Below are 26,617 nucleotides of genomic sequence, written 5' to 3'. Positions count from 1 at the left end.
ATCACAGAGCCTCCCCCTCACCCCCTGATATATGAGCAGAAGATCCTGGAACTCACCCGCAAGATGATGGAGCTGCTGACTGGAGAGGTGACACTGCTGGGAATGCTGAGAAATTCTCCAGTAACAGCACTGGAGGGTTCTGGGTGATGACGGTGTCATTGTGTTGTCAGGTTCCTCTAAGGTGTCAGGATGTCACTGTCTATTTCTCCATGGAGGAGTGGGAGTATATAGAAGGACACAAGGATCTGTACAAGGAGGCCATGATGGAGGAGCACCAGCCTCTTATATCACAAGGTAAGACCCGTCATGTGCAGTGTGTACACGTGTGTGCAGTGATATGTAATGGAGGAGCACCAGCCTCTTATATCACAAGGTAAGAGCCGTCATGTGCAGTGTATACGCGTGTGTGCAGTGACATGTAATGGAGGAGCACCAGCCTCTTATATCACAAGGTAAGAGCCGTCATGTGCAGTGTATACACGTGTGTGCAGTGACATGTAATGGAGGAGCACCAGCCTCTTATATCACAAGGTAAGAGCCGTCATGTACAGTGTATACACGTGTGTGCAGTGACATGTAATGGAGGAGCACCAGCCTCTTATATCACAAGGTAAGACCCGTCATGTGCAGTGTATACACGTGTGTGCAGTGATATACAGTCTGTACCGCTCTTTATAAGGAGGAGCCCTACTATTTGGTCTTGGTGGAAGGCACCCAAGAGTCTAGAAGTTGTGTACCGGGGGCGCTCTGTCCTGTGTCTACAGGTGATCATACACCTCCTAGGTAAATGGAGATAAGGTTGGTGCCTTGTTTGGATTGTGGTGAATGGTCACTCATATAGTGTGGTGCAGGGTTAAAGTGGTTGTCTCATCTCTGACAATGGGGGCATATTGCTAGGACCCACACCTATATGGAGAATGGAGCCCTCAAAGTGGTGGAGGAATCACTGCGCAGCCACCCTCCATTCATTTCTATGGGTTCGACGAAAATAACCAGAAACCGTCTCAGCTAATTCCGTTGGGCCTATATAAGTGAATGTGAGTGGTGGCCGGTCATGAGCGGTGCGCTCTCTTTCACTTTTATGGGGAGAGCGCTTGGTGGCCGGTTCGGAGTCCTCCAGCCACCACTTTGCGGGGCTCAGTTCCCGATAGGTCCCTGCGGTGGGACTCACACCTATAAGACAATGGAGGCATATCCTAGCCCCCCATTGTCTGAGATGAGACAACCCCTTTAAGAGCCTGGATATAAGGCAAGTAAGGGGTTGAATTTTGATCTCTTGGTTTGATCCAGTCAGGGGATGGGATAAGATGTAGGGAACGTCGGTGACTCCCTGGATATGGAGGGAAGAAATAGAAGGCGAGTTAATAGCGGTCTGGACAGGAGTGACCGCGGAGTGGCTGGGGGGCCACTGCTTCCACCTCCCGCTTCAGCTCACACAGACGGGATCTTTATAGAAGTCCTTTTGAATAAAGAGCAGATTTTACCGGAGAGAAGTTATATCCGGATGTTTTATAGGATTTAATACAGAAAATATAGAATAAAGTAAAAAGTGTCCATACACAATAAATTACACTCGGCCGATGTTGGAGGGGCAGTGCGACTATCTGATGTGTATTGGGGTCTACTGACTGTACCTAAAAAAGATAATGTGACGGGAATATTGAGTTCATCATGCCCGTTTCTCTCTTCGACTAGTGGTGTCCTGCAGAAGCTCACTGCCGTCTCCCAATCCTGAAGACATGGAAGCTGACGCAGGAGTATTTGTATGAGGGGTTGGAGGAAGAGCTTCCAGGAGCAGAGGGGTTAATGTGACCGTTACTGAAAGTGTATGGCCTCCTTAGGCCTGATTCACACATGTGTATTCTCCTCCATGTGTGATCCGTGTGTGCAGTAGACTGTGCGCTGACAAGGACAAATCAAAGGAGTTTAGATACACACTGCACTGCCAGGAGCTTGGATACACCCGGAGCTCAGGGTTTTTCCCGTCAGTGCAGCTTAATGAGGGTCTGAGTTTTGCGGGATGAGTTGTACTTTTTCTCAGCCTCATTATCGGGGACATGGGACTCACTGATTAACCTTTATTCCTTTATTTTGGAGGCATCATGAAGAAAACCAGCAATACGACCCTTCTCCTGAATGAGCCACCAAGGATGGACAGGAAGGAGATCAGCAGAAGAATATTAGACCTCACCTTGGAGATCATCTCCCTGCTGAGCGGAGAGGTAAACTTTTCTAGACTTCTCTCCTCTTTATTGTATTCTGTAACAAGTCAGACATCGGGAAGGAGAATCCATCATAGGAAGTGATAGGAAGAGTCCAGGGTCCTGTAGAACGGCCTCCAGACCTTCCAAGTGATGGAGAACCTGAAGATCAGCCCCCAGTATGGTGAGTGATGTATCATGTGACCAGTGACCAATAGTCATGTTGTAGGAGCCATGAGAAGGTAAGTAGGCACGTTGTACCCAGGAGGAAAGGGCCGGAGGAGAGCACATGGCCCCTGAAGGGTTTATTCCCTAAGTGTCTCTCTCCATCCACAGGAGTACACAATAGTGAAGAAGACATCGGGGGACTGTGTGACTCCCATCATCCATCTCCAGGAGTCAGGAGGGTGGAGCAGGGCCCCTCACCCCATCACAGAGCCTCCCCCTCACCCCCTGATACATGAGCAGAAGATCCTAGAACTCACCCACAAGATGATGGAGCTGCTGACTGGAGAGGTGACACTGCTGGGAATGCTGGGAAATTCTCCAGTAAAAGCACTGGAGGGGTCTGGGTGATGACGGTGTCATTGTGTTGTCAGGTTCCTATAAGGTGTCAGGATGTCACTGTCTATTTCTCCATGGAGGAGTGGGAGTATATAGAAGGACACATGGATCTGTACAAGGAGACCATGATGGCGGAGCACCAGCCTCTTATATCACAAGGTAAGAGCCGTCATGTGCAGTGTATACACGTGTGTGCAGTGACATGTAATGGAGGAGCACCAGCCTCTTATATCACAAGGTAAGAGCCGTCATGTGCAGTGTATACACGTGTGTGCAGTGACATGTAATGGAGGAGCACCAGCCTCTTATATCACAAGGGTAGAGACCCGTCATGTGTAGTGTATACACGTGTGTGCAGTGACATGTAATGGAGGAGCACCAGCCTCTTATATCACAAGGTAAGAGCCGTCATGTGCAGTGTATACACGTGTGTGCAGTGACATGTAATGGAGGAGCACCAGCCTCTTATATCACAAGGTGAGAGCCCGTCATGTGCAGTGTATACACATGTGTGCAGTGACATGTAATGGAGGAGCACCAGCCTCTTATATCACAAGGGTAAGAGCCGTCATGTGCAGTGTATACACGTGTGTGCAGTGACATGTAATGGAGGAGCACCAGCCTCTTATATCACAAGGTGAAGAGTCCGTCATGTGCAGTGTATACACGTGTGTGCAGTGACATGTAATGGAGGAGCACCAGCCTCTTATATCACAAGGTAAGAGCCGTCATGTGCAGTGTATACACGTGTGTGCAGTGACATGTAATGGAGGAACACCAGCCTCTTATATCACAAGGTAAGAGCCGTCATGTGCAGTGTATACACGTGTGTGCAGTGACATGTAATGGTGGAACTACACAAGTTATGCTCTTTTAACATCATGTTAAAGACCTGCAGAGACCACTAGTAGGAGCTCGGTGCAAACAGAATATCTGAGCTTCTAATTAAGTGTTCTTGCATGACCACTTACTGTTATCTCACATATACACTCACCTAAAGAATTATTAGGAACACCATACTAATACGGTGTTGGACCCCCTTTTGCCTTCAGAACTGCCTTAATTCTACGTGGCATTGATCCCACAAGGTGCGGATAGCATTCTTTAGAAATTTTGGCCCATATTGATAGGATAGCATCTTGCAGTTGATGGAGATTTGAGGGATGCACATCCAGGGCACGAAGCTCCCGTTCCACCACATCCCAAAGATGCTCTATTGTATTGAGATCTGGTGACTGTGGGGCCATTTTAGTCCAGTGAACTCATTGTCATGTTCAAGAAACCAATTTGAAATGATTCGAGCTTTGTGACATGGTGCATTATCCTGCTGGAAGTAGCCATCAGAGGATGGGTACATGGTGGTCATGAAGGGATGGACATGGTCAGAAACAATGCTCAGGTAGCCCGTGGCATTTAAACGATGGCCAATTGGCACTAAGGGGCCTAAAGTGTGCCCAGAAAACACCCCCCACACCATTACACCACCACCACCAGCCTGCACAGTGGTAACAAGGCATGATGGATACATGTTCTCATTCTGTTTACGCCAAATTCGGACTCTACCATTTGAATGTCTCAACAGAAATCGAGACTCATCAGACCAGGCAACATTTTTCCAGTCTTCAACAGTCCAATTTTGGTGAGCTTGTGCAAATTGTAGCCTCTTTTTCCTATTTGTAGTGGAGATGAGTGGTACCCGGTGGGGTCTTCTGCTGTTGTAGCCCACCTTTCTTTCCCATTCTGACATTCAGTTTGGAGTTCAGGAGATTGTCTTGACCAGGACCACAACCCTACATGCATTGAAGCAACTGCCATGTGATTGGTTGACTAGATAATCGCATTAATGAGAAATAGAACAGGTGTTCCTAATAATTCTTTAGGTGAGTGTATATTCTTATTATAGCCAAATTTACCACCCTAACGCCTCCCACAGTTTTTACACTACATAGACAGTAGTATACCGAAACGTTCGGATTGCTCTTGATTGGTGTGCTATTACTTTGATGGTGATGATGATGATGTATAGTCTTGTGTACACGCAGTCTTACACTTCGGGCCTCGATGCGCTTAACTGACTAATTCAACAGGGAGGAAAAAAAGGCTTGACACTTTGCCAAGGGCCACAAAGGCCTAGAGAATAAGGCACCTATTCCAGAGACCAATTTCCTAGCACTTATCAAATGGAGAGTCAAGAAAAAGGGAGGGAAGGTAGGGGGATCTCAAGGTCAAAGGGTTCGGACGAGATATAGAGAATGTGAAGAGAACAATTTAATAAACGTAGGGAAAAAGTATCTTTAAAATAAAAGAACATTACCAACCGTGAATTTATAGACTAAGGCCTCTTTCACACTTGCGTTGTCTGGATCCGGTGTGTACTCCACTTGCCGGAATTACATGCCGGATCCGGAAAAACGCAAGTGTACTGAAAGCATTCGAAGACGGATCCGTCTTCAAAATGCGTTCAGTGTTACTATGGCAGCCAGGACGCTATTAAAGTCCTGGTTGTCATAGTAGTAGTGGGGAGCGGGGGAGCGGTATACTTACAGTCCGTGCGGCTCCCGGGGCTCTCCAGAATGACGTCAGAGCGCCCCATGCGCATAGATGACCTGCCATGCGATCACGTCATCCATGCGCGTGGGGGCGCCCTGACGTCACTCTGGAGCGCCCGGGAGCCGCACGGATGGCAAGTATGCTGCTCCCCCGCTCCCCACTACACTTAACCATGGCTGTTAGGACTTTAGCGTCCCGGCAGCCATGGTAACCATTCAGAAAAAGCTAAACGTCGGATCCGGCAATGCGCCGAAACGACGTTTAGCTTAAGGCCGGATCCGGATTAATGCCTTTCAATGGGCATTCATTCCGGATCCGGCCTTGCGGCAAGTCTTCAGGATTTTTGGCCGGAGCAAAAAGCGCAGCATGCTGCAGTATTTTCTCTGGCCAAAAAACGTTCCGTTCCGGAACTGAAGACATCCTGATGCATCCTGAACGGATTTCTCTCCATTCAGAATGCATTAGGATAAAACTGATCAGGATTCTTCCGGCATAGAGCCCCGACGGCGGAACTCTATGCCGGAAGAAAAGAACGCAAGTGTGAAAGAGCCCTAAGATTTAAGAAAAAAAACCAAAATTATATAAACCAAATAAGTGTTATATAGGAAGATCAAACACCTGTTTGAAAAGTAAGGTTTTCAGTGCACGTCTGAATGAGAGAGGACTGGGAATCATTTTCAGGGCCAGAGGTAGGTGGTTCCAAAATCTGGCCCCTTGAGCCGAAAAGGATCTACCTCCACGTCTGATCTTGTTAACTTGCGGGATGTTAAAATTCGCAGAGTTACTAGACCTCAATGTCCTCAACGGTCTAGTACCTGGTGAATTTACGTTGCAGGTACAAGGGCCCCACACCATGGAATACCCTATGCATGAAGCATCCAATCTTGAACATCACCCGTTGTTGGACGGGGAGCCAGTGCAAGGCATTAAGAGAGGGAGTGATATGCTCTCGGCGGGCAACACCCGTTAGGAGCCTTGCTGCGGCATTCTGCACAAGTTGAAGTCTATGCAAGTTCTTCTTAGGGAGTCCCATGTACAAGGCATTACAATAGTCCAACCAACTGCTGATCGCTGCTCCGACCAAGGCTTCCCTGAGCGGGGATTCGATGTATTTTAAAATCCTCCCCAGAAGTTTCAGCTGGTAGTGGCAGGTACTAACCACCTGATTTATCTGAGGGGCCACTTTATGGAACGTTTCGCCGAATGGTTCACAAAATATCGGCGTTTTTGTGGTGAAATTGGTCACATAGGAATGAATGGCGGAATGTTCAAAACTAGAGTGGGAGCTGACAAAAGCTAGAGTGTGAGCTGAAAAATCAGGACATGATTTCTAAACTGCCACCACTGCCACTAAAAATGTCCACGGCTAAGCCATATTGATAGTTTTCACAATATGACCATTTGTTTGCAACTCATGCTGCCCATTGACATTCATTGAAACTCCACTCTAGCCACCTCAAATTTGAAGGGCAATTTCTAAACTGCGACTGTGCCTTCATTTTTAATATTTCAGAGACATACTAAGCGTCAAAATGTAGGTCTGGGTCTTGTAATTCTAACAATATAAATACAGTAAAATCATGTTTGATAATCTGATAGAATCGCTGTCCATGACGCTCCGAGATCCCGCGCATGCCCAATAGAAAGCTATGGGCATCGGCCTCACTTGCAGCTTTTGGGCATGCGCGGGATACCTTGCCCGGCACTCCCAGTGGCCACAATGATACTGCGCCTGCGTCCTATAAACATCGCTGAGGCGGCTTCAGCTGTGCCTGCGCCGGCTTTGTGATCACATTCACTACATGTCTTGCTGCAGATATGTGTGAAAAAGCGCCTGCGTCAGGGACAGCAGAAGCCGCCCAGCAAAGTGAATATTGATGAGCTGGGCGGCGCTTGAAAACAACAGTTGGGGCGCGGCTAGGCACAAGTGCAGCTGAAACGCCGCCCCTTGGGCGCAAAGGAGATCGATTCTATCAGGTTATCGAACATGATTTTACTGTATTTATAAGGTGGACAGGGGGTATACTTATATGTTTTTAATACACATTAGAAGACCTATGCCTGCATATATATATATATATATAGCTAAAAAGGCTTATTGGGTCTGACAGTGTCCCTTTAAAGTAAAAGTTACTTCCGGTTAAGGAATACTGCTGCGAGCGGCGGGGCCGGGGCTGTTATGGGGAGGGGGATCTGTGTATGGCACTGTTATGGAAAGGGGGATCTGTGGATGGCACTGTTATGGGGAGGGGGATCTGTGGATGACACATATAGCATAAGATGCTATATAATGTCATCCATAGATCCCCCCATAGCATAGTCATCCAAAGATCCCCTTCCCCATAACAGTGCCATCCACAGATCCCCTTCCCCATAACAGTGCCATCCACAGATCCCTCTCCCCATAACAGTGCACAGATCCCCCTCCCCATAACAGTGCCATCCACAGATCCCCCTCCCCATAACAGTGCCATCCACAGATCCCCTCCATAACAGTGCCATTCACAATTTGTTTTAATATGGCCTTTGAACAAAAATTTTCAAGTAAAATCATATAAACCCCTTTTTTTGTCATTTTGGTGTTTTTTCCCGATTATTCAAATAATCGTTAGCTGCAGCCCAAGTGTAGTAAATAATTATTTTATTTTTAGGGGGGGGGGGGGGACAGCAATTTTAACATTATTTTGTGGAATCTATTTACGCAGTTCACTGTGTGGTACAAATAACATAATTTTTACTGTGGTCCGGACAATGATGGTAATGCAACATTTCTATATATTTTTTACTATTTTCTTTTCCTCCTGCAGGCTGTCAGGGAGGGGGGTGCCTGCTTTAGCTGCTCATATCTCAGGTTTGGTAGCGGCTAGAGATATGGGCTTTCCAAGCTGTCAAACAAAACCAGAATATAATTATCTTCACTACATGGGAAGATATCACTGTTAGAAATCGAGATGCATTAAATGAGGCTGAAAGTGAAATCAGGTTTTATCCGCCATTATTCCTGACTCGATTTCTAACAGTGATGTCTCCTGCTTATCTTGAGCTGTCATTTTGATCTTGTATGAAAGACTTCTAGCTGCTACCAATCAGGAGATATCAGCAGCTAAAGCTGCCACCCCCTCTTCCACTTCTGCCTGAGCCCAGCTCGGACAGAACAGTTAAGTGATTTTCCCACAGCCCGATAATAGGGTTTTTTAGATTTTTAAGCTACAGTTTGTTTCTGTAAGTAAAAGTGGTGACCAGTTGTACCACCAGAATATATAGTTATAGAAAGGCTTATAAGTTTAGAATCACATATGCTTTTTTAAACTATAGCCTGACTTGCACCCTAGTAGGAAAGTTTGCTTACTGATGTTATGATGATGATGATAATGATGAAAAAAGTAAAAATTAAATTTTTTATTTTCACAGAGAATGCCAGTAAACATTTTAAGAGAGGCATCATGATATCATTAAATTATAACGTAGAAGATCAAGATATTATGAGGCGCCCTTCAGGAGAAACCCGCATTACTGTTAATGTACGCCTAGGACTTCATTCTACTGATCTATCATGTAATCCCCCTAATCATCAGGAACCTTCTTCTGACCAATCACACATTGTTACCACAAGTACACATCAGAAAGGTCGGAAAAGGTTTCAGTGTGGTAAGGAGTCCTCAAAGAGATCAAGTCTTTCTACACAAAGAGGAATTTACACAGGGGAGAAGCGATATTCATGTTCAGATTGTGGGAAATTTTTTACATATAAATCACGTCTTGTTTCACATGAGAGAAGTCACACAGGAGAGAAGCCGTATTCATGTTCAGAATGTGGGAAATGTTTTACACTAAAATCAAATCTTGTTACACATCAGAGATTTCACACGGGAGAGAAGCCATATTCATGTTCAGAATGTGAGAAATGTTTTGCAAATCAATCTCATCTTGTTACACATAAGAGAATTCACACAGGAGAGAAGCCATATTCATGTTCAGAATGTGGGAAATGTTATGCAGATAAATCAAATCTTGTTACACACGAAAGATGTCATACAGGAGAGAAACCATATTCATGTTCAGAATGTGGGAAATGTTTTAGACAAAGATCCAATCTTGTTACACATGAGAGAAGTCACACAGGAGAAAAGCCATATTCATGTTCAGAATGTGGGAAATGTTTCACAAAAAAATCCGATCTTGTAATACATGAGAGAATTCACACAGGAGAGAAGCCGTATTCATGTTCAGAATGTGGAAAATCTTTTGCAGATAAATCAAATCTCGTTTCACATGAGAGATATCACACAGGAGAGAAACCATTTTCATGTTTAGAATGTGGGAAATGTTTTACACTAAAATCACATCTTGTTACACATAAGAGAATTCACACAGGAGAGAAGCCATATTCATGTTCAGAATGTGGGAAGTGTTTTAAGTCAAAATCATATCTTATTACACATCAGAGATTTCACACAGGAGAGAAGCCATACTCTTGTTCAGAATGTTTTGAAGTGGTTCACAAACAAATTAAGTCTCATTAGTCAAGAGAGAGTTCACACAGGAGAGAAGCTAAAATGCTATACGAGCAAAAAAAAATTAAAAAATGGATTGTACATGTTTTTAGTCTATTTATTCTATTCTATTATATCCTGAACATGATTATGGGGGCCACCTTGCCTGAGCTGTTATTAATACGATTTAGAGATATACTTTACAGCAGCCAACTGGGCCATAGACACAATGGACAGGAGAGGACCTCATTGACTTCTATGTTTTCAATGGGAGAGTTTACTAGGCATGCTCTAAGACCTGTGCAGAGGTCGGGAGGGAGAAGATAAACTGTAATATGACCTGTTGTTTATGGTGGGTCCTGTGTTTATCTATAAGGGTGAGTCAAAAATTATCTGCCCTCTGGCTGAAGGAATTTTTTTTAATCAAATTTCAGAAAAAAAAACAGATTACATTTTTAAATAATCCCAGTCGCGGCTGCATAGGTTTGAACGTGTTAAATCAGTTTATTTGTCACTCCAGTGAGAGAAAGAATGGCTGCCCCATGAAAGAGCAGCAGCATGCAGTGATTTGTTTTTTGTTGGCTGAGGCTGTGTCTGGCGATATTAACCAATAGGTCATTTTCAGATGGTAGATTCCCTTTGACATTAACGTTAGGTCTATGTGGCAGCATGTGTTGTTTTACATGGATGTTTTATGTGATTCAACAAAGAATATAGAATAAAAGAAAAAGTGTCTGTACAGAATAAATTACCATTGGTTGATGTTGGCGGGAATGGACGACTATCTGATGTGTATAGGGGGCTCCTGACTGTACCCCAAAAAGATTGTGTGAGGGGAAGAAGGATCGGGCAGATTGAGTTCATCATGCCCGTTTCTCTTGTCTGGCAGCAGCTACCTGCCAACTCCCAATTCACAAGACATGGAAGCAGACCCTGGAGTATTTGTATGAGGGGTTAGAGGAAGAGCTTCGGGGGGAGAAGAAGGGTTAATCTCAGCGATATAGAAGGTGTACGGCCGCCTTAGGCCTGATTCACACGCGTGTGTTCTCCTCCATGTGCGATCTGCGTGTGCAATGGTCTGTGAGACGACCGGTACAAGTCACAGACTGAGGGGCCATGCCAGGAAACTCAGGACATGTCGGGAGCTCAGAGTCTCCTGCCTCCACACACTGCACTGCCAGGAGCTTAGCTATACACGGAGCTCAGAGTCTACTGCCCCCACACACTGCACTGCCAGAAGCTTAGATAAACAAGGAGCTCAGAGTCTTACTTTATTTCACTTGAAAGGGTTAACTTATACTGTTTATTACTGTGTTACTGTATTTTATATGTTCTGATATATAGATCCTGTTCATTATCCCTGTATTTGCAAGACTCTGTGGAAAGGGTAATGAATACTGAGAGACTGTTATGACTTTGAATGAGAAGCTGGTAATTTTCAACAGCTGCCATAGAGTTTAAAGAGCCAGACACTGTTTACCACCAAACCAGACAGACTGACCTTTTGAATGTCTGGTTTAGCTCTGTTGTTATATCTAGAAACTTGTTTTTGTTTGGAAAAACTGCTGTGTCATTGCCATTGAGTATCATTGAAGTTCTAATGTAAGTCTATGACAGATGGAAAGTGTAACAATGTATCTGTTTGTGCTGAGATTCTCCACTCCACCCCTCCCACTAGAAGGTTCCAGTCTAGCTAAAACTGTAAATAAGCAGAGCAGTCAGAGCCCCTAGTGTGCTGCAGTTAGGGACCAGTGGTTGGAGTGGAGACTCATGCCAGTCTGCATGAGTGACTAGAAGAAGACGCTGAGATGGGGACGTTGAGCCATGGGTCACCAGCCCTGTGACCAACAAGCCACCTGGACTACTGAGCTACAGACCGTGGGCCTTTGACCACGGTACCAGCCTTCTGAGAGAGAGGGACAGCTAGCTCAGGCCTTTCCTCAGCATCAAACCCTTCTTCTGCCAGGGAGGATACTGGAGAAGTTGGCCCTATGCCTCTCCTGTATTGTTTTGCACCTGAATTCCTTCAATAAAGAAACACCCTGGTTACTGCAGACCCCGACTCTCTGGACTTATTTCCCATTTGGGTGCACCACGCCTTACCAACTTTTCCGGTGAGCAGCAACACGTGGTGACACCTGGACGGTGTCCAGGGGACCCAGTGTAGCATTGGGGCCACTGCAAACCCGGCCATTGCAGCTCTGAGTCTCCTGCCTCCACAAGCTGCAATGCCAGGAGCTTAGATACATATAAAGCTCACAGATCCTAGACTAAGGGCCCATTCAGACGGCCACAGTGCTTTGGGGATCCGCAAAACACAGATACCGGCCGTGTGCATTCCGCAATTTGCAGACCGCAGATGGCCGCAACCATGATAGAAAATGCTTATTCTACAAGAATAGGACAAGCTCTATCTTTTCCGCTGAGCCGCCCCATTGAAATGAATGGGTCCGCACCTGTTCCACAAAATTCAGAAACGGATGCGGTATCATTCATACAGCCGTCTGAATGAGCCCTAAAAACCTTCTGAATGAGCCCTGATGACCTTCAGACCTCTTTACCTCCAGACACCATTGAATTACAGTGGTATTCCCATCTCAGACATTGAGGGCATGTCACTAGGATATACCATCAATGTCAGATAGTATTGGTCCCAGACGTGAGACTGACACCCATGTCCAGAATAGGACCCTTAAGTGTGAAGAGAACAGCTGTGCACATGTGCACTTGCTGGGCTTTTTTTGGAACTCCCATAGTAGTGAAGGCAGTACAAGTGGCACATGCACAATGTGCTCTCCTTCACTAATGGGGGCTCCTTGTAGTTGGCACTGGATACATAATTTTCTGCAGAGATGGTGCTCTGCGGTGGAGAGGAGCGAAGGGCCGCAATGGCAGTCATGGAGTACCAACAAGAAAGCATTTGGGGACTCAGTTGGCAGTTTTGTCAGATTTGACATTTTTTAGAAGGTGTTTAGTATCATCCCGCTTTGTTTATTTATGACCATGAGCTATGTATGAATAAGTATGAACAATGACTAAAGTATATGATGTAGTTGTGAAACACTCAGGCTTTTTTTTTATTCTTTTGGAAAGAAAGCTGCATTGGGCGTTTTTTTTTTTTTATAAGCGGATGTCTCTTTATTTGCCTGAAACTGATTGCAAATTATTTGGGCTTGTTAGAATTACGAGTGAGCAAATCTATTGTACTATTTCAAAATCCATCACAAGTGTCCCCCCAAAATATTCAGATTCTAAGCAAGACAATTTTTGGGGAATTCACAAATAAACCAGAGCTAGATCCCCAACATAAGGTGCAACTGAATATGCGATGAGAGAACTAGAATATCCCACCCAAGATTACACTTCCCTCAATGAGAAAACCAAGATAGCTCTCTTTCCAGATGGACAAAAGAGGCATTGGTGGTACACTTTAGGGTGCTCTTTATTATTAGGAAGACCAGGGGAAAAAAAATGCTAATTAGCATATCTTAATTTGGCTGACATCAGATAAGATTAGCATTTTTTCTTTTTTGGAAGAAAAGCTAATAAATATGCATTTGCAGCACCTTGTTGAATTCCCTGATTTCTTTCTGACAGTAGTCCTGTCCCTTTTCGGCAGTGTTGTTGCCCTTATGTCTCTCTGACAATAGCCCAACCCCATTTTGGTGGTCTTGGAGGCCTTTTGTATATTTGCAGGCATATACACTACTCACAAAAAGGGATATTTGGTTTGTGGGTGAAATATCAGGATGAACCTAAAAATGAATTCTAACCTTTACTGGTGAACTTAATGTGAGCTTCTCTAAACGTTTGAATGCACATGTCCCACTGTTCAATGTTTCAGTACTTTTTGCACATATTGCTGTTCTTTAACAAGGAGCTTAATGGCAAAATTCACAATAGGTGTTTCATCTGTGAGTCACCCATCACATTTCTGGGTTCAATTAGAATTGGTATTTAAACAGTCCTCCTCATCATGCTGTTCACATTTTAATATCATGAGACCAAGATGACACCTAACAATTGATCAACAGTACCTCACCATTGCGAGGCTTCAAGCAGGATATTCTCAGATGGAAGTGGCCATTGAACTTAGAGTGTCATCAGCAGGTTGTATCAGAGAGACTGGAAGAGTCGCAGAAAGGCAGAGAAGTGGACGTCCTTTCGGCCACATCTCACACTGATGACCGCTTAATTGTGAACAATGCCCTGCAGGACCGGATTATGAGTGCCACACAGCTCCAGGCACATTTAAGGCCTCTTGCCCACGACCGTATGCCCTCCGAGATATATGGTCCGTGAGCGGGCCATATGTCCCGGAGCAGCATTTATCGTGGGCACGGGAGGGTATACGATCGTGGGCAAGAGGCCTAAGGGAGGTGAGATGCACCCAAGTGTCACGTCATATCATTTGAAACTGTTTACATCAGCGTGGTCTGCGTGCTAGATGACCTGCAAGGGTACCTGACCACACCACCAGGCACAGGCATCATCGTCTTGTATGGACCAGGGAGCATCAACGCTGGACGAGGTACCAATGGGCCTCAGTGCTGTTCACTGATAAAAGTCGACTCACACTGAGCAGAAATGATGGCCACCAACGATGTTGGAGACGTCAAGGAGAGCGCTATGCATCAGCCACTGTTGTCACCAGAAGAGCCTTTGGTGGTGGTGTTGCAATGTGGGCAGGTGTGTCTAGTCAATACAGAACTGCCCTACACTTTGTGAATGGTCTAGTGACAAGCCCATACTACTTAAATGACATGATTAATCCAGTCATTGTGCCTCTGCATGAACAACACAGGCCTAATTTAATCTTTATGGAGGAAAATCCACCAGCTCATCGAGGTTGAATCATTAGGTAATGGCTGCTAGAGACCTCAAATGTACTGGTCTGCACTTTCTCCTGACCTGAATCCCATTGAAAACCTATGAGATCAGCTGAGTCACCGTTCAGAAGCTTGTAACTGTTGTGGTAAAGTGTATGGTAAAGTCCTGGAAGGGGTGTATATCCCACCCAGGTTCCTCAACTGGGTGAGGTAAGTAAAATCCAGGAACGTGGTGCTGGTTTCAGCAAACCTAGTTGCTGGAGCTATTTTTTTTGTTAAAGTTCAAAGGCTAGATTTTATTTGGACTGCGAAAGTAGGTTTGGTAGTGGGACCTCCCCACTCCAACCCCATTCTAGGGAATGTTTTCCCCTAGCCTGAGGGATCCCCAGGTGTAGTCTAGCTGGGATGGTTAGGGGGAAATAAAAGTTCATCCCAGGCTGTCAGTCTGAGAAGGAGTTATGCCTGGAAAAAGCCTAGGAAGCTGGCTGCCTTGCTGGCTAGGGAAGCCTGATTCTCTGAGTGTGACCTGAGTTCAATAGGTGAGCTAGAAACAAATTTGTATTAGCTAGAGCCCAGATGGGCAAGAGTTTATTTTGTTTGGTTAATGTTTTGGCGATGCTGGAACCTTATCTTACCCAGTGAGTTATAACTGGGTTCAGCTGTAATTGCCGAAGTGCCATAAAATAAAGCATTGTTTGGACTTGAATCCTGTTGTCTGCGAAGGAATCTGTCATCGCCGCCCTGCTTGAGAGAGCAATCCCTTACAATTGGTAGAGGATGCGGGCAACAGCGTGACAACTTGGTGCTTTATGTCCTGGGTTAATGCTGCAGTTACTATGCAAAGCATTGAGGAAATGATTAAGTTGTTTTGTAGGCCAACCTTGAGGATAAATAAATAACGGCAGGCTCATGTTGAGGCCCAGGTCCAGCAGCAGGAAACCAATTGTTTGATGTTGGAGCAGATTGCTGCATTGAGAGAGACTGTTATAGCTCCAGCCCAACAAGTGGAAGTAAGCCCCTCAGAGGCTTTCAATGTGAGGAGGGCTGTGCAGCGGGCCTTGCAAAAGCTGACGCCTAATGACGACATTGAGGCCTACCTCACAGTGTTTGAAAGAGTGGAGGAGAGAGAGAGACTGCCTGTAGCAGAGTGGGCAGAGGTCCTTGCACCCTTTCTTGTCCGGTGAACCACAAAAGGCCTACTATGACCTCAGAGAGAAGGATGTCCGGGACTATGCCAAATAAAAAAAAGGAGGTCCTTGCTCGCTTGGACGCTACACCAGCGGTTCGTGCCGGGAGGGTCTACACGTAGAGCTACACCATGGACAAGCCTGCCCGATCGTAGATGTATGACCTCATCCATCTGGTACGGAAGTGGCTGGAACCTGAGTCCTCTACACCGGCCCAGATCGTGGAAAAAGTGGCGGTCGATTATTATTTCAGAGCCCTCCCTGCAGAGCTACAACGGTGGGTCGGACATGGAGACCCCAAAACTGCTGATCTGCTCGTCAATCTGGTGGAAAGATTTCTGGCGACTGAGGAATACCTCCCGTGATGTCCGTGCCACACCAACACCTCTCCGGAGTATCAGACCCGTGTCATCTGTCGGTAAGAGAGTTCTGGCTGTTGGGGGTGTGTGGAAGGGTGCAAGAGGGAGCAAGGCTCTAGAGGTTGGGCGTAGGCATAAGACTGAGTCCCACGGGCAGTCTGGTCCCGGAGAGGTCATCCCACCAAGGAGACCTGGGATGCTCCAGTGCTGGAGGTGCCGTAAATAGGGACACATTGCTGCCCATTGCCCTCTTACCTCAGAGCCCATGGAGTGTGAGGCTAGCCGGAGACAGTCGCTGTATGCAGTGCCAGTTTGTGCTGCCTCCCCAGGACTAGAGACTGAGCCACAGATATGTACCATGGTGGTAAATGACTGCTCAGTCAGGGCTCTTTTGGACTCCGGTAGTCTAGTCACCTTATTGCATGTCCAGCTTCGTGGCTGGAAACTATGTGCGGATAAAAGCAAAAATGTGCTGTATATTCACGGGGATGCCAAGTCTTACCCGGTGGCTCGGGTTAAGTTAGTGACTCCGGCTGGAACTGTGACATATGGTGCATGATGTGATATTTGGCCGGGGCTTCCCATTGTTTTGGAAGTTATGGGAGAAGAAAACCTCTTCTGCAACCAGTGAAGAAACTCCTGGAGAATCTGTGCCTTCCCCTTTAAATGATCATTTCAGTGAACTGCTCATTTAAATCAATGGTTCAAATGAAATGCATAGTGAAAATGTAGGGTCATGTGATTAGTGTACCCCAGTAATTGATGCTCAATGCCACATGACAAGTTACTGAGACACTGAAGTTTTTTGTGGCGGTATACCCACCACTGGTGTCGGCCTTTGTTTTAATAAATTGTTTGAGATGAAGAAATCATCATTGCTGCTTCTACTTAAATGTCCTACTTTCATGATATAATATAACTGTAAGGTGAACTTTATACGTTTTCCATAAATTTTACCCGAAAACCAAATATCCCTAACTTTTTGTGAGTAGTGTATATACAACTAGGATTATCATCTTGTATCAGTCCAGCTTCTGAAGATGGGACCAATCCCTGAAACGCATTATATGGACTTTTTGCAACAACGCACCAAGTTGTTACACTTTATAGCCGTTTTATCTTTTATTTAGTTATTTTAATACGTTTGTTTTGTTAATAAATTTATTTTTATTTTTTTGAGGAAGGGCAGGATCCTGGTTATTTTTCTTATACATAAGCTTGTATCATCTCCAGCTCTAGATTGTGGCACAAACCATTGGGACATGGCCAATAAAGCCCAGCCAGGAAGCGTCTCCCTATATGCTGATCTAGCATACATGTGCTTCTAATTGTGACTATTCACAACTTCCTAAGGTGAGCATAATTGCATTACACCACTGCACCATATGTGTTGGGTTTCACCCTATGTTTTGCGCTATGTTTGATTTTCCTCTATTTTCAAGTCTATGAACATTTTTTGGTCCCCCTAATGATAAAGAGCACTGCAAACAATACTCCCCGAAGTCAGTCAGCTTAGCAAGGCAATTATATTTTGAGATGTACTGCCCCCCCCCCCCCCACCTTTGGAAGGAGATCTAGCATGCATGTCTCATTAGATGTAAGCCTGGATGGGATATTCTAGTTTTCTTGTTGTTGGAGAATTGGATTGCATGCCCCACTTTCAGTTGAATATTCTGTGTGGAGGTCTCTCTCAATTTCTAGACATGTTTATTCAGTGATGCTTTGAATACCAGAAGGTGTTATATATCATATTTGATTAGGCCAAAGTCAATTTGAGCCCTAAATTAACTTTTCAAAAAGTTTGACAAACAAGACCTGAAACAAATTTAAAGATTTTTGCTCCTGTCTGATTAAAATCCAAACTTTTTGGAAAACTCCGGATGAATCCCAAATTGATAGAATTGATTTGCTTATGTCTAGTATGTATATTAGGATAGCTGCCTTACATCTGGTGGCATTAGAGGCAGAGCTTGTAAAGAGCTCATTTGCATCCCTTCCCTCCTAGTATGTATATTTATACTACTGATGAGCAAAGCGATTCACCACATTTTTTTTGCGCTGTTAAAATATGTTCTTTCTGATGAAGCCAGATTAAGATGGCAGCCGTTTTTTCGCGAGAACATCTTAATCTCACAAATATACAGTACAGAGCAAAAGTTTGGACACACCTTCTCATTCAAAGAGTTTTCTTTATTTTCATGACTAGTGATACTTCGATGGTACATCTCCAGACCACAGTTTGATCCACAACGCTCTTCTGGCTGCTGTTGACAAAACCATGGATATGGAGGAGAACTTCAGCGCATCCATTTGAGAATTGCACAGAAAATCTGCTGCAGATTTCATGATAGGAAGATCCTCCAACATTTCTTCCCTAGGAACCCTTTCTTGTAGGTCATTTGTCAGTTGACTAAGGCTACTTTTACATTGCCGTTTTGCCTTTCCATTTGTGAGATCTGTTCAAGGCTCTCACAAGCAGTCCAAAACGGATCAGGATCCTCTCAGAATGCATCAGTTTGCCTCCGTTCCGTCTCCATTCCGCTTTGGAAGTGAACATCAAAATGCTGCTTGCAGCGTTTTGGTGTCTGTCTGACGAAACTGAGCCAAACGGATCCGTTCTGACACAAAATTTAAGTCAATGGGGATGGTTCAGTTTTCTATGACACAATCTGGCACAATAGAAAACGTATATAGTAGAAAAGATTGTAGCCAGCTCACCTTCCGATCCTGTGTGACGGTGCACGGGGCGGACTCAAGCCAGTCCGAAGGTAAATACACAAAGTAGAAAAAGGCTCCGGCACCAGAAGGACGTAGTGAAAAATCCCGGTCTTTATTTTTGTCACCACAATACAGGTACAACCAGCAACAGTGACACTGAGACCCGCTTATCCCCACGATCAATCAACAATAGAAAACGGATCCGTCCTCGATTGACTTTCAATGGTGTTCAAGAGGAATCCGTCTTGGCTATGTTACAGATAATACAAACTGATCCGTTATGAACGGATGCAGACGGTTGTATTATTGGATCCGTCTGTGCAGATCCATGATGGATCCGCACCAAACGCGAGTGTGAAAGTAGCCGAAGCCAGATCCTTAGAGCTCTTGCTACTGGAGCTGAAGACAAGGCAATGTGTGCAGATGAGGTTGCGGCCACGTAATCTCTCTTTATAAAGGAGTTCGCCTTTCTGTCCAAAGACTCTTTAAGCAGAGAGGAATCCTGAGAAGGGAACACAGATCTTTTCGAGAGCCTGGCGACTGCCAAATCTACCATAGGCGGCACTTCCCAACTTGAAAAAATTGGGTCAAGTCTGTAAACTGCATTAAACCTTGATCTGTTCTTCTATCTGGTTTTGGCCACTCACTCTCTAGTCACTCTGAGCACAGGATGAGAAGGGAAGTATTTGCCCTTAGTTGCAGGGAAATAAAAGAGTTGATCTTTTTTAGATTTATTTTCTGTGTTCTTTTCCAATTCCACATTCAGTTTAACCTCTTTCATGACAGAGGAGACTCTATCACGATGGAACAGGTAGAGATCCTCAGAGGAAATGATAGATGAATCGTCTGAAGATATCCCTTCCTCCGCGCTGTCAGAATCGGAGGCAGTCTGTACCAATTGTGGTGTCGTTTCTCTGTACATTCTTTTAGCTTTTTTAGCCGCATGAACTGGAAGCAGATTCTGCAATGTCTCCTGAGACTTGAACCAGTCCATAAATGAAGAGGCCTGGGTTTGAAAAGCTGTTGGCAGTTCAGACATATGCTCCCTTCGATATCATCAGGTAGGGGCCGCTGGCAGTGTGAACACACTCTGTGTCTAGATTTGCGTTTCCTGTTATGGGAATTTCATAACCTTCTAACCCCTTGAATGGGGTTAGCCAGATGTCACCCTGCACCAATAGCTCTTGCACTAGAGCAGGCATGCTCAACCTGCGGCCCAACTATTGCAAAACTACAACTCCTATCATTCCCGGACAGCCTACAGCAGGGCATGGTGGGAATTGTAGTTTTGCAACAGCTCGAGGGCCGCTGGTGTGCAACCCTTTATAGGCACCAAAAGGTGATGCGCCAAAGTGATTGATTGTTTTCATATTTAATTAATATTGCTGATTAACATGTCTTCTGCTTTGGGTTGGGGGGGGGGGGGTTGGTCAATCGAGTTAACCCATTGTGTGCTGCCGTATGAAGTCCAAGAAGATCCAATAACCACAAGTGAACCTTTAAGATTAGCAGATCGTTTGAAAGGTAGGTGCAATCATAGGGTCCCAGTGGTTGAATTCCCTACAAAGGCCTCCAGGTCTGCCATGTATGGAAACCTATCAGGCCCTGTCAGAGGCGGGGTCTGAGAGGCAAAACTGACAGGTACAATACACCGCAATATGTAAGTATTGCAGTGTATTGTACTAGTGATCAGACCATCATATGTTCAAGTCCCCTTGTGGGACATAAAAAAAACAACCTCCCAGATGGTGAACACTGAGAAACAATGTAGAAAAACAATGAATGTCACATTCTGGGGTTATGAGAACCTCTGAACGTATCAAACACTCAGACAAGGCGTCAGGACATAGAATGGGCACAAAACTAATGGTTTATTCAACGATGGTTACAAGATCAGAACAGTGCAAACTAAGAGGGAGATTTATCAAACTGGTGTAAAGTAGAACTGGCCTAGTTGCCCATAGCAACCAATCAGAATCCACCTTTCATTTTTCACAGCTCCTTTGGAAGATCTGATTGGTTGCTATGAGCAACTAGGCCAGTTCTACTTTATACCAGTTTGATAAATGACCCCAATAGTGTTTACCATTTTCTATAACCATTGTGGGGTTTCGCTCTGGTAGACAGGATTAGCGGACGCAGTATAGCGGCAACAACAAGTTCTTTGGATCGAAGTTCTGTGTTTTATTCACACTTTAGGCAAGTGACAAAACAAGCAGTCATATTCAAGCAAAAAGTCACCTAGCGGTGTTGATGGTAATTCACACCATGCGGAAATTCTGGCTCAAAGAGTCCTTGCTTATAGCAGCACCAACCTGTTTTCATGCCAAACAGGTAGCAAGCCTTCATCCAGACACAAGGATTCCAGATCCCAACACAGAGACCTGGCTTCTGAGCCCAGCTGCCTAGTTAAGGACAGCCAGGTGCTGCCAAAACCTGGACCGGCACTTAAAATCCGGTATTTGGCTTCACCTGGCTGTAAATCAGCCCAGCAGCACATGCTGGGGGAAAATACCTGTTTTCCCAGACCAAACCTCTCACTGCGTCACACCATTTAGCTGTATAACTGTGTCGCTCCTGCACAATTGTATATTTTATTATTTGCTATAGTTTTATAATTCCCAACACGCAGGGTTCGATGTTATATCGATAAAATCTGTTAAAATGTTTGAAAATTAACTGAAATTCTGTGTTAAAAATAAAAAAATGCATGAAGTGTATTCGTTATTCAACACGCACAGACCAAATGAGAGGGCGACCTACTGACCAGTACTTACCTGAGACAAACAAGATACTAATAATTCATCCACATGTCTCCATTCATGTTCTGCAGGTAATGAAGGAGGCAGGATACATATGAAACACATATATGAGCATCACTTGGTCACTGAATTCATGTTCCCATTATTCAGGGGTTAATTAACAGATGTGACATCACCAGCGATTCCCACCACCGATATATCCCTCAGCTCCAGTATCGAGATAGGTTTACCATTAAACCGCAGGAATGTACATATGGGGTTAATTATCACCGATCACCCAGTCAGATAAATCAGTGATATAGTCATCATGCCACGAATAGAAATCCAGCGCTGTTGAACAGATTCGCCCTTATGCACAAAGGCACAAGGCCGGCTAGATGTACGGGCCGGCACATGCGCAGTAAACGCTTTTGTGCCTCTGCCCATAATGGGGAATGAAGTGCGCAGGCGCTGGAGTTCTCACTAAGAGGAGGACGTAATCAGAAGAACCTGGGGCGGGCCAGAGGGGAAAATGTGGAGGGGTTTCGTATGAAAAGCGACGAGGGGCCCGGGCACCTTCAGAAGCGAATTAACGTATTGAATAAAAGTGTTTTCCTCAGAAAATCGGTGATGGACAGCAATACGGAAGGCAGCATTCTAACATGGAGAATGTAATGGAGATCCTGATGTTAGTGTTCTATAATGGTGATTTTAGGTGAAAGACTCCATTTAAAAAACACCTCTTTTCAGACAAGCTTATCGAGCTCCCTTACAGACTGTTCCCCGGGTCACCTCACCAAACCCCCCAGGCCTGAACTCAATCTTCTAACAGTCCCACACCTGAAGTAGACCGGCCGTCATCACTACTTTCTGTACAGAGATGGCCGGGCCGCTTCATATAACAATCAACTACCTCTTATGTCACCCCCACTTCTACATAGATTGTAAGCTCTTGAGAGCAGGGCCCTGACTCCTAGTGTTTCAGATAGACAATTACATTGACCAGAGAGAACAAGACAAGAGCCCTGACTACCGACCAGGACCTGCCCAGTATCTGCTGCACTGCCAGAGCTGAAGGACCTGGGGTGACGTCACCGTCATGTGATCAGTGCAGGGGGCGGAACTCGGTTGCCTGCATTGGGCAAATGACTATGATGTCACCCCAGGTCCTTCATCATCACCTCCTCTCACCACTGCGGACCCCGCCCCCTGCACTGATCACATGACAGTGATGTCACCGCAGGTCCTTCAGCTCTGGCAGTGCAGCAGATACTGGGCAGTTCCTGGTCGGTAGTCAGGGCTCTTGTTCTCTCTGGTATCAGCCATTCCTCCAGCCTGCAGGTAAGATGAGCTGTGAGGAGACAGTGTGGTGGAGAGCTCAGACATGTCACCTCTGGAGATTCTCCTCCATTACACACAAGGAATCCTTCTCCGCTCCTCAGCTTAGTATGATGGGGGGAGGAGTAGTGGGGATAGTGGGGGTTGTCATCCTTCACTGGACTCTGTCCTGGTGAGGGGCCCCTGCCTCCAGGATGAGAATGAATGGAGTGGGGGCCCGGCCTGAGCTCAGCTCTCTCCAGTCTCTTCTCTAGGAGTTGTGGACACAGCTGAGCACAGCCCAGAGGTGGGACCTGCATCTATCAGACATTTATCTCCTGTGGAGCCACCAGAAATCTCCATGTTGGGGCCCCTGGAATCCATGTGGTGGGGGCTCTGAGAAGCGGGGCCCCTTTAGGCTCAGGAAGTGCGGTTCTGGAGGTGACATCTGGTCTTGTCCCCTGGATAATTTCCTCTCCTCTTCTCATAAAGGCGCCTGCAGTACTAGAAGCCTCCAGCTCCTCCAGTTCTCTCCTCTTCTCCTGAATGACCACCAAGGATGGACAGGAAGGAGATCAGCAGAAGAATATTAGACCTCACCTTGGAGATCATCTCCCTGCTGAGCGGAGAGGTAAACTTTTCTAGATTTCTCTCCTCTTTATTGTATTCTGTAACAAGTCAGACATCGGGAAGGAGAATCCATCATAGGAAGTGATAGGAAGAGTCCAGGGTCCTGAAGAACGGCCTCCAGACCTTCCAAGTCACGGAGACCCTGAAGATCAGCCCCCAGTATGGTGAGTGATGTATCATGTGACCAGTGACCAATAGTCATGTTGTAGGAGCCATGAGAAGGTAAGTAGGCACGTTGTACCCAGGAGGAAAGGGCCGGAGGAGAGCACATGGCCCCTGAAGGGTTTATTCCCTAAGTGTCTCTCTCCATCCACAGGAGTACACAATAGTGAAGAAGACATCGGGGGACTGTGTGACTCCCATCATTCATCTCCAGGAGTCAGGAGGGCGGAGCAGGACCCCTCCCCCCATCACAGAGCCTCCCCCTCACCCCCTGATACATGAGCAGAAGATCCTAGAACTCACCCACAAGATGATGGAGCTGCTGACTGGAGAGGTGACACTGCTGGGAATGCTGGGAAATTCTCCAGTAACGGCACTGGAGGGGTCTGGGTGATGACGGTGTCATTGTGTTGTCAGGTTCCTATAAGGTGTCAGGATGTCACTGTCTATTTCTCCATGGAGGAGTGGGAGTATATAGAAGGACACAAGGATCTGTACAAGGAGACCATGATGGAGGAGCACCAGCCTCTTATATCACAAGGTAAGAGCCGTCATGTGCAGTGTATACACGTGTGTGCAGTGACATGTGATGGAGGAGCACCAGCCTCTTATATCACAAGGTAAGACCCGTCATGTGCAGTGTATACACGTGTGTGCAGTGACATGTAATGGAGGACACCAGCCTCTTATATCACAAGGTAAGACCCGTCATGTGCAGTGTGTGCAGTGACATGTAATGGAGGAGCACCAGCCTCTAATATCACAAGGTAAGAGCCGTCATGTGCAGTGTATACACGTGTGTGCAGTGACATGTAATGGAGGACACCAGCCTCTTATATCACAAGGTAAGAGCCGTCATGTGCAGTGTATACACGTGTGTGCAGTGACATGTAATGGAGGAGCCCCAGCCTCTTATATCACAAGGTAAGACCCGTCATGTGCAGTGTATACACGTGTGTGCAGTGACATGTAATGGAGGAGCACCAGCCTCTTATATCACAAGGTAAGAGCCGTCATGTGCAGTGTATACACGTGTGTGCAGTGACATGTAATGGAGGAGCACCAGCCTCTTATATCACAAGGTAAGAGCCGTCATCTGCAGTGTATACACGTGTGTGCAGTGACATGTAATGGAGGAGCTCTAGCCTCTTATATCACAAGGTAAGAGCCGTCATGTGCAGTGTATACACGTGTGTGCAGTGACATGTAATGGAGGAGCACCAGCCTCTTATATCACAAGGTAAGAGCCGTCATGTGCAGTGTATACACGTGTGTGCAGTGACATGTAATGGAGGAGCACCAGCCTCTTATATCACAAGGTAAGACCCGTCATGTGCAGTGTATACACGTGTGTGCAGTGACATGTAATGGAGGAGCACCAGCCTCTTATATCACAAGGTAAGAGCCATCATCTGCAGTGTATACACGTGTGTGCAGTGACATGTGGATCTGGGGTAATGTCACTTCCATATGGAGACAGTAGATAACAGGAAAGTTCTGCGGGGGCGGGGCTTAACTTGGAAACAGCATAGCTTGCTGTTCTTCACTGTATCTGTAGCTCCAATGCACTGCAATGTGAGCAATTGATACAGTGGAGCGCTGACCACCTTTGCTTAGCACTTGCAGGATGCGACATTTTGACACAAACACATCTTGCTCTGCTGTTGTAGAATACTAGGCGGCCAATTAAATCCAATTTCACTCTAATCCCAAGATATATTAAATTCACAGCACATCAACAATGTTGAACCCGTATTGCCTCAGTTTCAACTTCTTTTGGGGCGTATTCTCCATTTAGAGGTTTTTATGTTGTATCTGCCATAAGTGTACATTTTATAAAAATGTATCAATAAAACTGCAGCAGGATCAACACAAGACGGGCATTACAGTCCTTCTAATGAAGCTGTCTCTCAGTGATCTTCAAGGTTCCTGTTCCTGTCCAGCAAGGCGGCAGTTCCTCTCATGTTTTTGTCAGAGAAAACCAATGTTGTCAGATATATATACGTAAATGTAGAGCTTTATCCTTTGTGGTTTCTTGTGCCTAGTGGAGAGGAGACTGGGAGTGGTTGTTTTTTCTGATCTATAGACAGATCTACAGGAGGCCATGTATTCAGTCACTGTGTGCTTGTGTCTCCACAGATGGATCCAGGAGGAGAAATCCACCAGAGAGATGTCCCCGTCCTCTGTATTCCCAGGACTGTCCAGACGAGAAGGTCCCGGAGAATCCTCAGGTAGATGGAGCTGAGCCCTATACACATCTATATAGGGGGGTCCTGCAGTCATAGAGGGGTCATAGATTGTGGGGGTCTCTCATGTGGATCTGTTACATTTCCCACCTGTCTGCTGTATTGTACTGAATTGTTACAGATGACAAATCAGGGGGAAGATCTGACTGATATTAAAGTGGAGGATGAAGAAGAGAGGATGATGGGCGATCACCCGTGTAAGAGTGAGGTGGAGGAGGACATTCCAGGAGATGTCACCACAGGTATGGAATCATGAATGGAGAAAGTGGCTTCAGATTCTGTCCTTGATGCCTTCAGGGCAGGAGGAGAATCTGATCACCGGCTGCTGTTCTTTGATTGGAGATGTCCCCATCACATCATGAAGTGTTCTCCTTATCCAGATGATATCTGCCGACCATATGACTTCCCCTCTTTGTTGCCCCATCCCTTAGACAGAATGTCACACTTATTTCTTTAAACTCCCTTTATGACAGAACGCCAAAGAGAACAGCAAAAAACAAAACAAAATGAGACGATATCTGGGCTTTTTATGTTATTAAAAAAAAAAAAAAGCTAAACAATAAATTATATGTAAATGGTTCCAGTGAAAGAAAGAAAAAAAATTGGTCATTAAATGACAA

General features: G+C 45.5%; 1 protein-coding gene across 10 annotated transcripts; it reads left to right on the top strand.

Moving 5' to 3' along the window:
• The first annotated feature begins 39 nt into the window (after nucleotides 1-39).
• LOC122925049 (gastrula zinc finger protein XlCGF17.1-like) lies at nucleotides 40-26,176 on the top strand. 10 transcript variants are annotated; one of them, XM_044276584.1, is made up of 4 exons: nucleotides 40-87; nucleotides 2,801-2,924; nucleotides 4,348-4,404; nucleotides 8,727-11,395. In XM_044276584.1, exons 1-4 carry the CDS (start codon nucleotides 64-66, stop codon nucleotides 9,836-9,838), a joined length of 1,317 nt encoding a protein of 438 aa, XP_044132519.1. In that variant the 5' UTR covers nucleotides 40-63; the 3' UTR covers nucleotides 9,839-11,395. The 10 variants fall into 10 exon arrangements, 4 of the variants coding, with proteins under 4 accessions (XP_044132519.1, XP_044132521.1, XP_044132518.1 ...); XM_044276583.1 differs by lacking the exon at nucleotides 40-87 and adding an exon at nucleotides 2,668-2,717; XR_006387491.1 differs by lacking the exons at nucleotides 40-87; nucleotides 2,801-2,924; nucleotides 4,348-4,404; nucleotides 8,727-11,395 and adding exons at nucleotides 231-294; nucleotides 25,891-25,982; nucleotides 26,119-26,176.
• Nucleotides 26,177-26,617: the final 441 nt, after the last annotated feature.

The sequence above is a fragment of the Bufo gargarizans genome, chromosome 1 (assembly GCF_014858855.1).
Source record: "Bufo gargarizans isolate SCDJY-AF-19 chromosome 1, ASM1485885v1, whole genome shotgun sequence".
NCBI classification, from domain to species: Eukaryota; Metazoa; Chordata; class Amphibia; order Anura; family Bufonidae; genus Bufo; species Bufo gargarizans.
The sequence above is the reverse complement of the archived record's forward strand: the minus strand, read 5'-3'. Positions and strand labels throughout refer to the sequence as shown.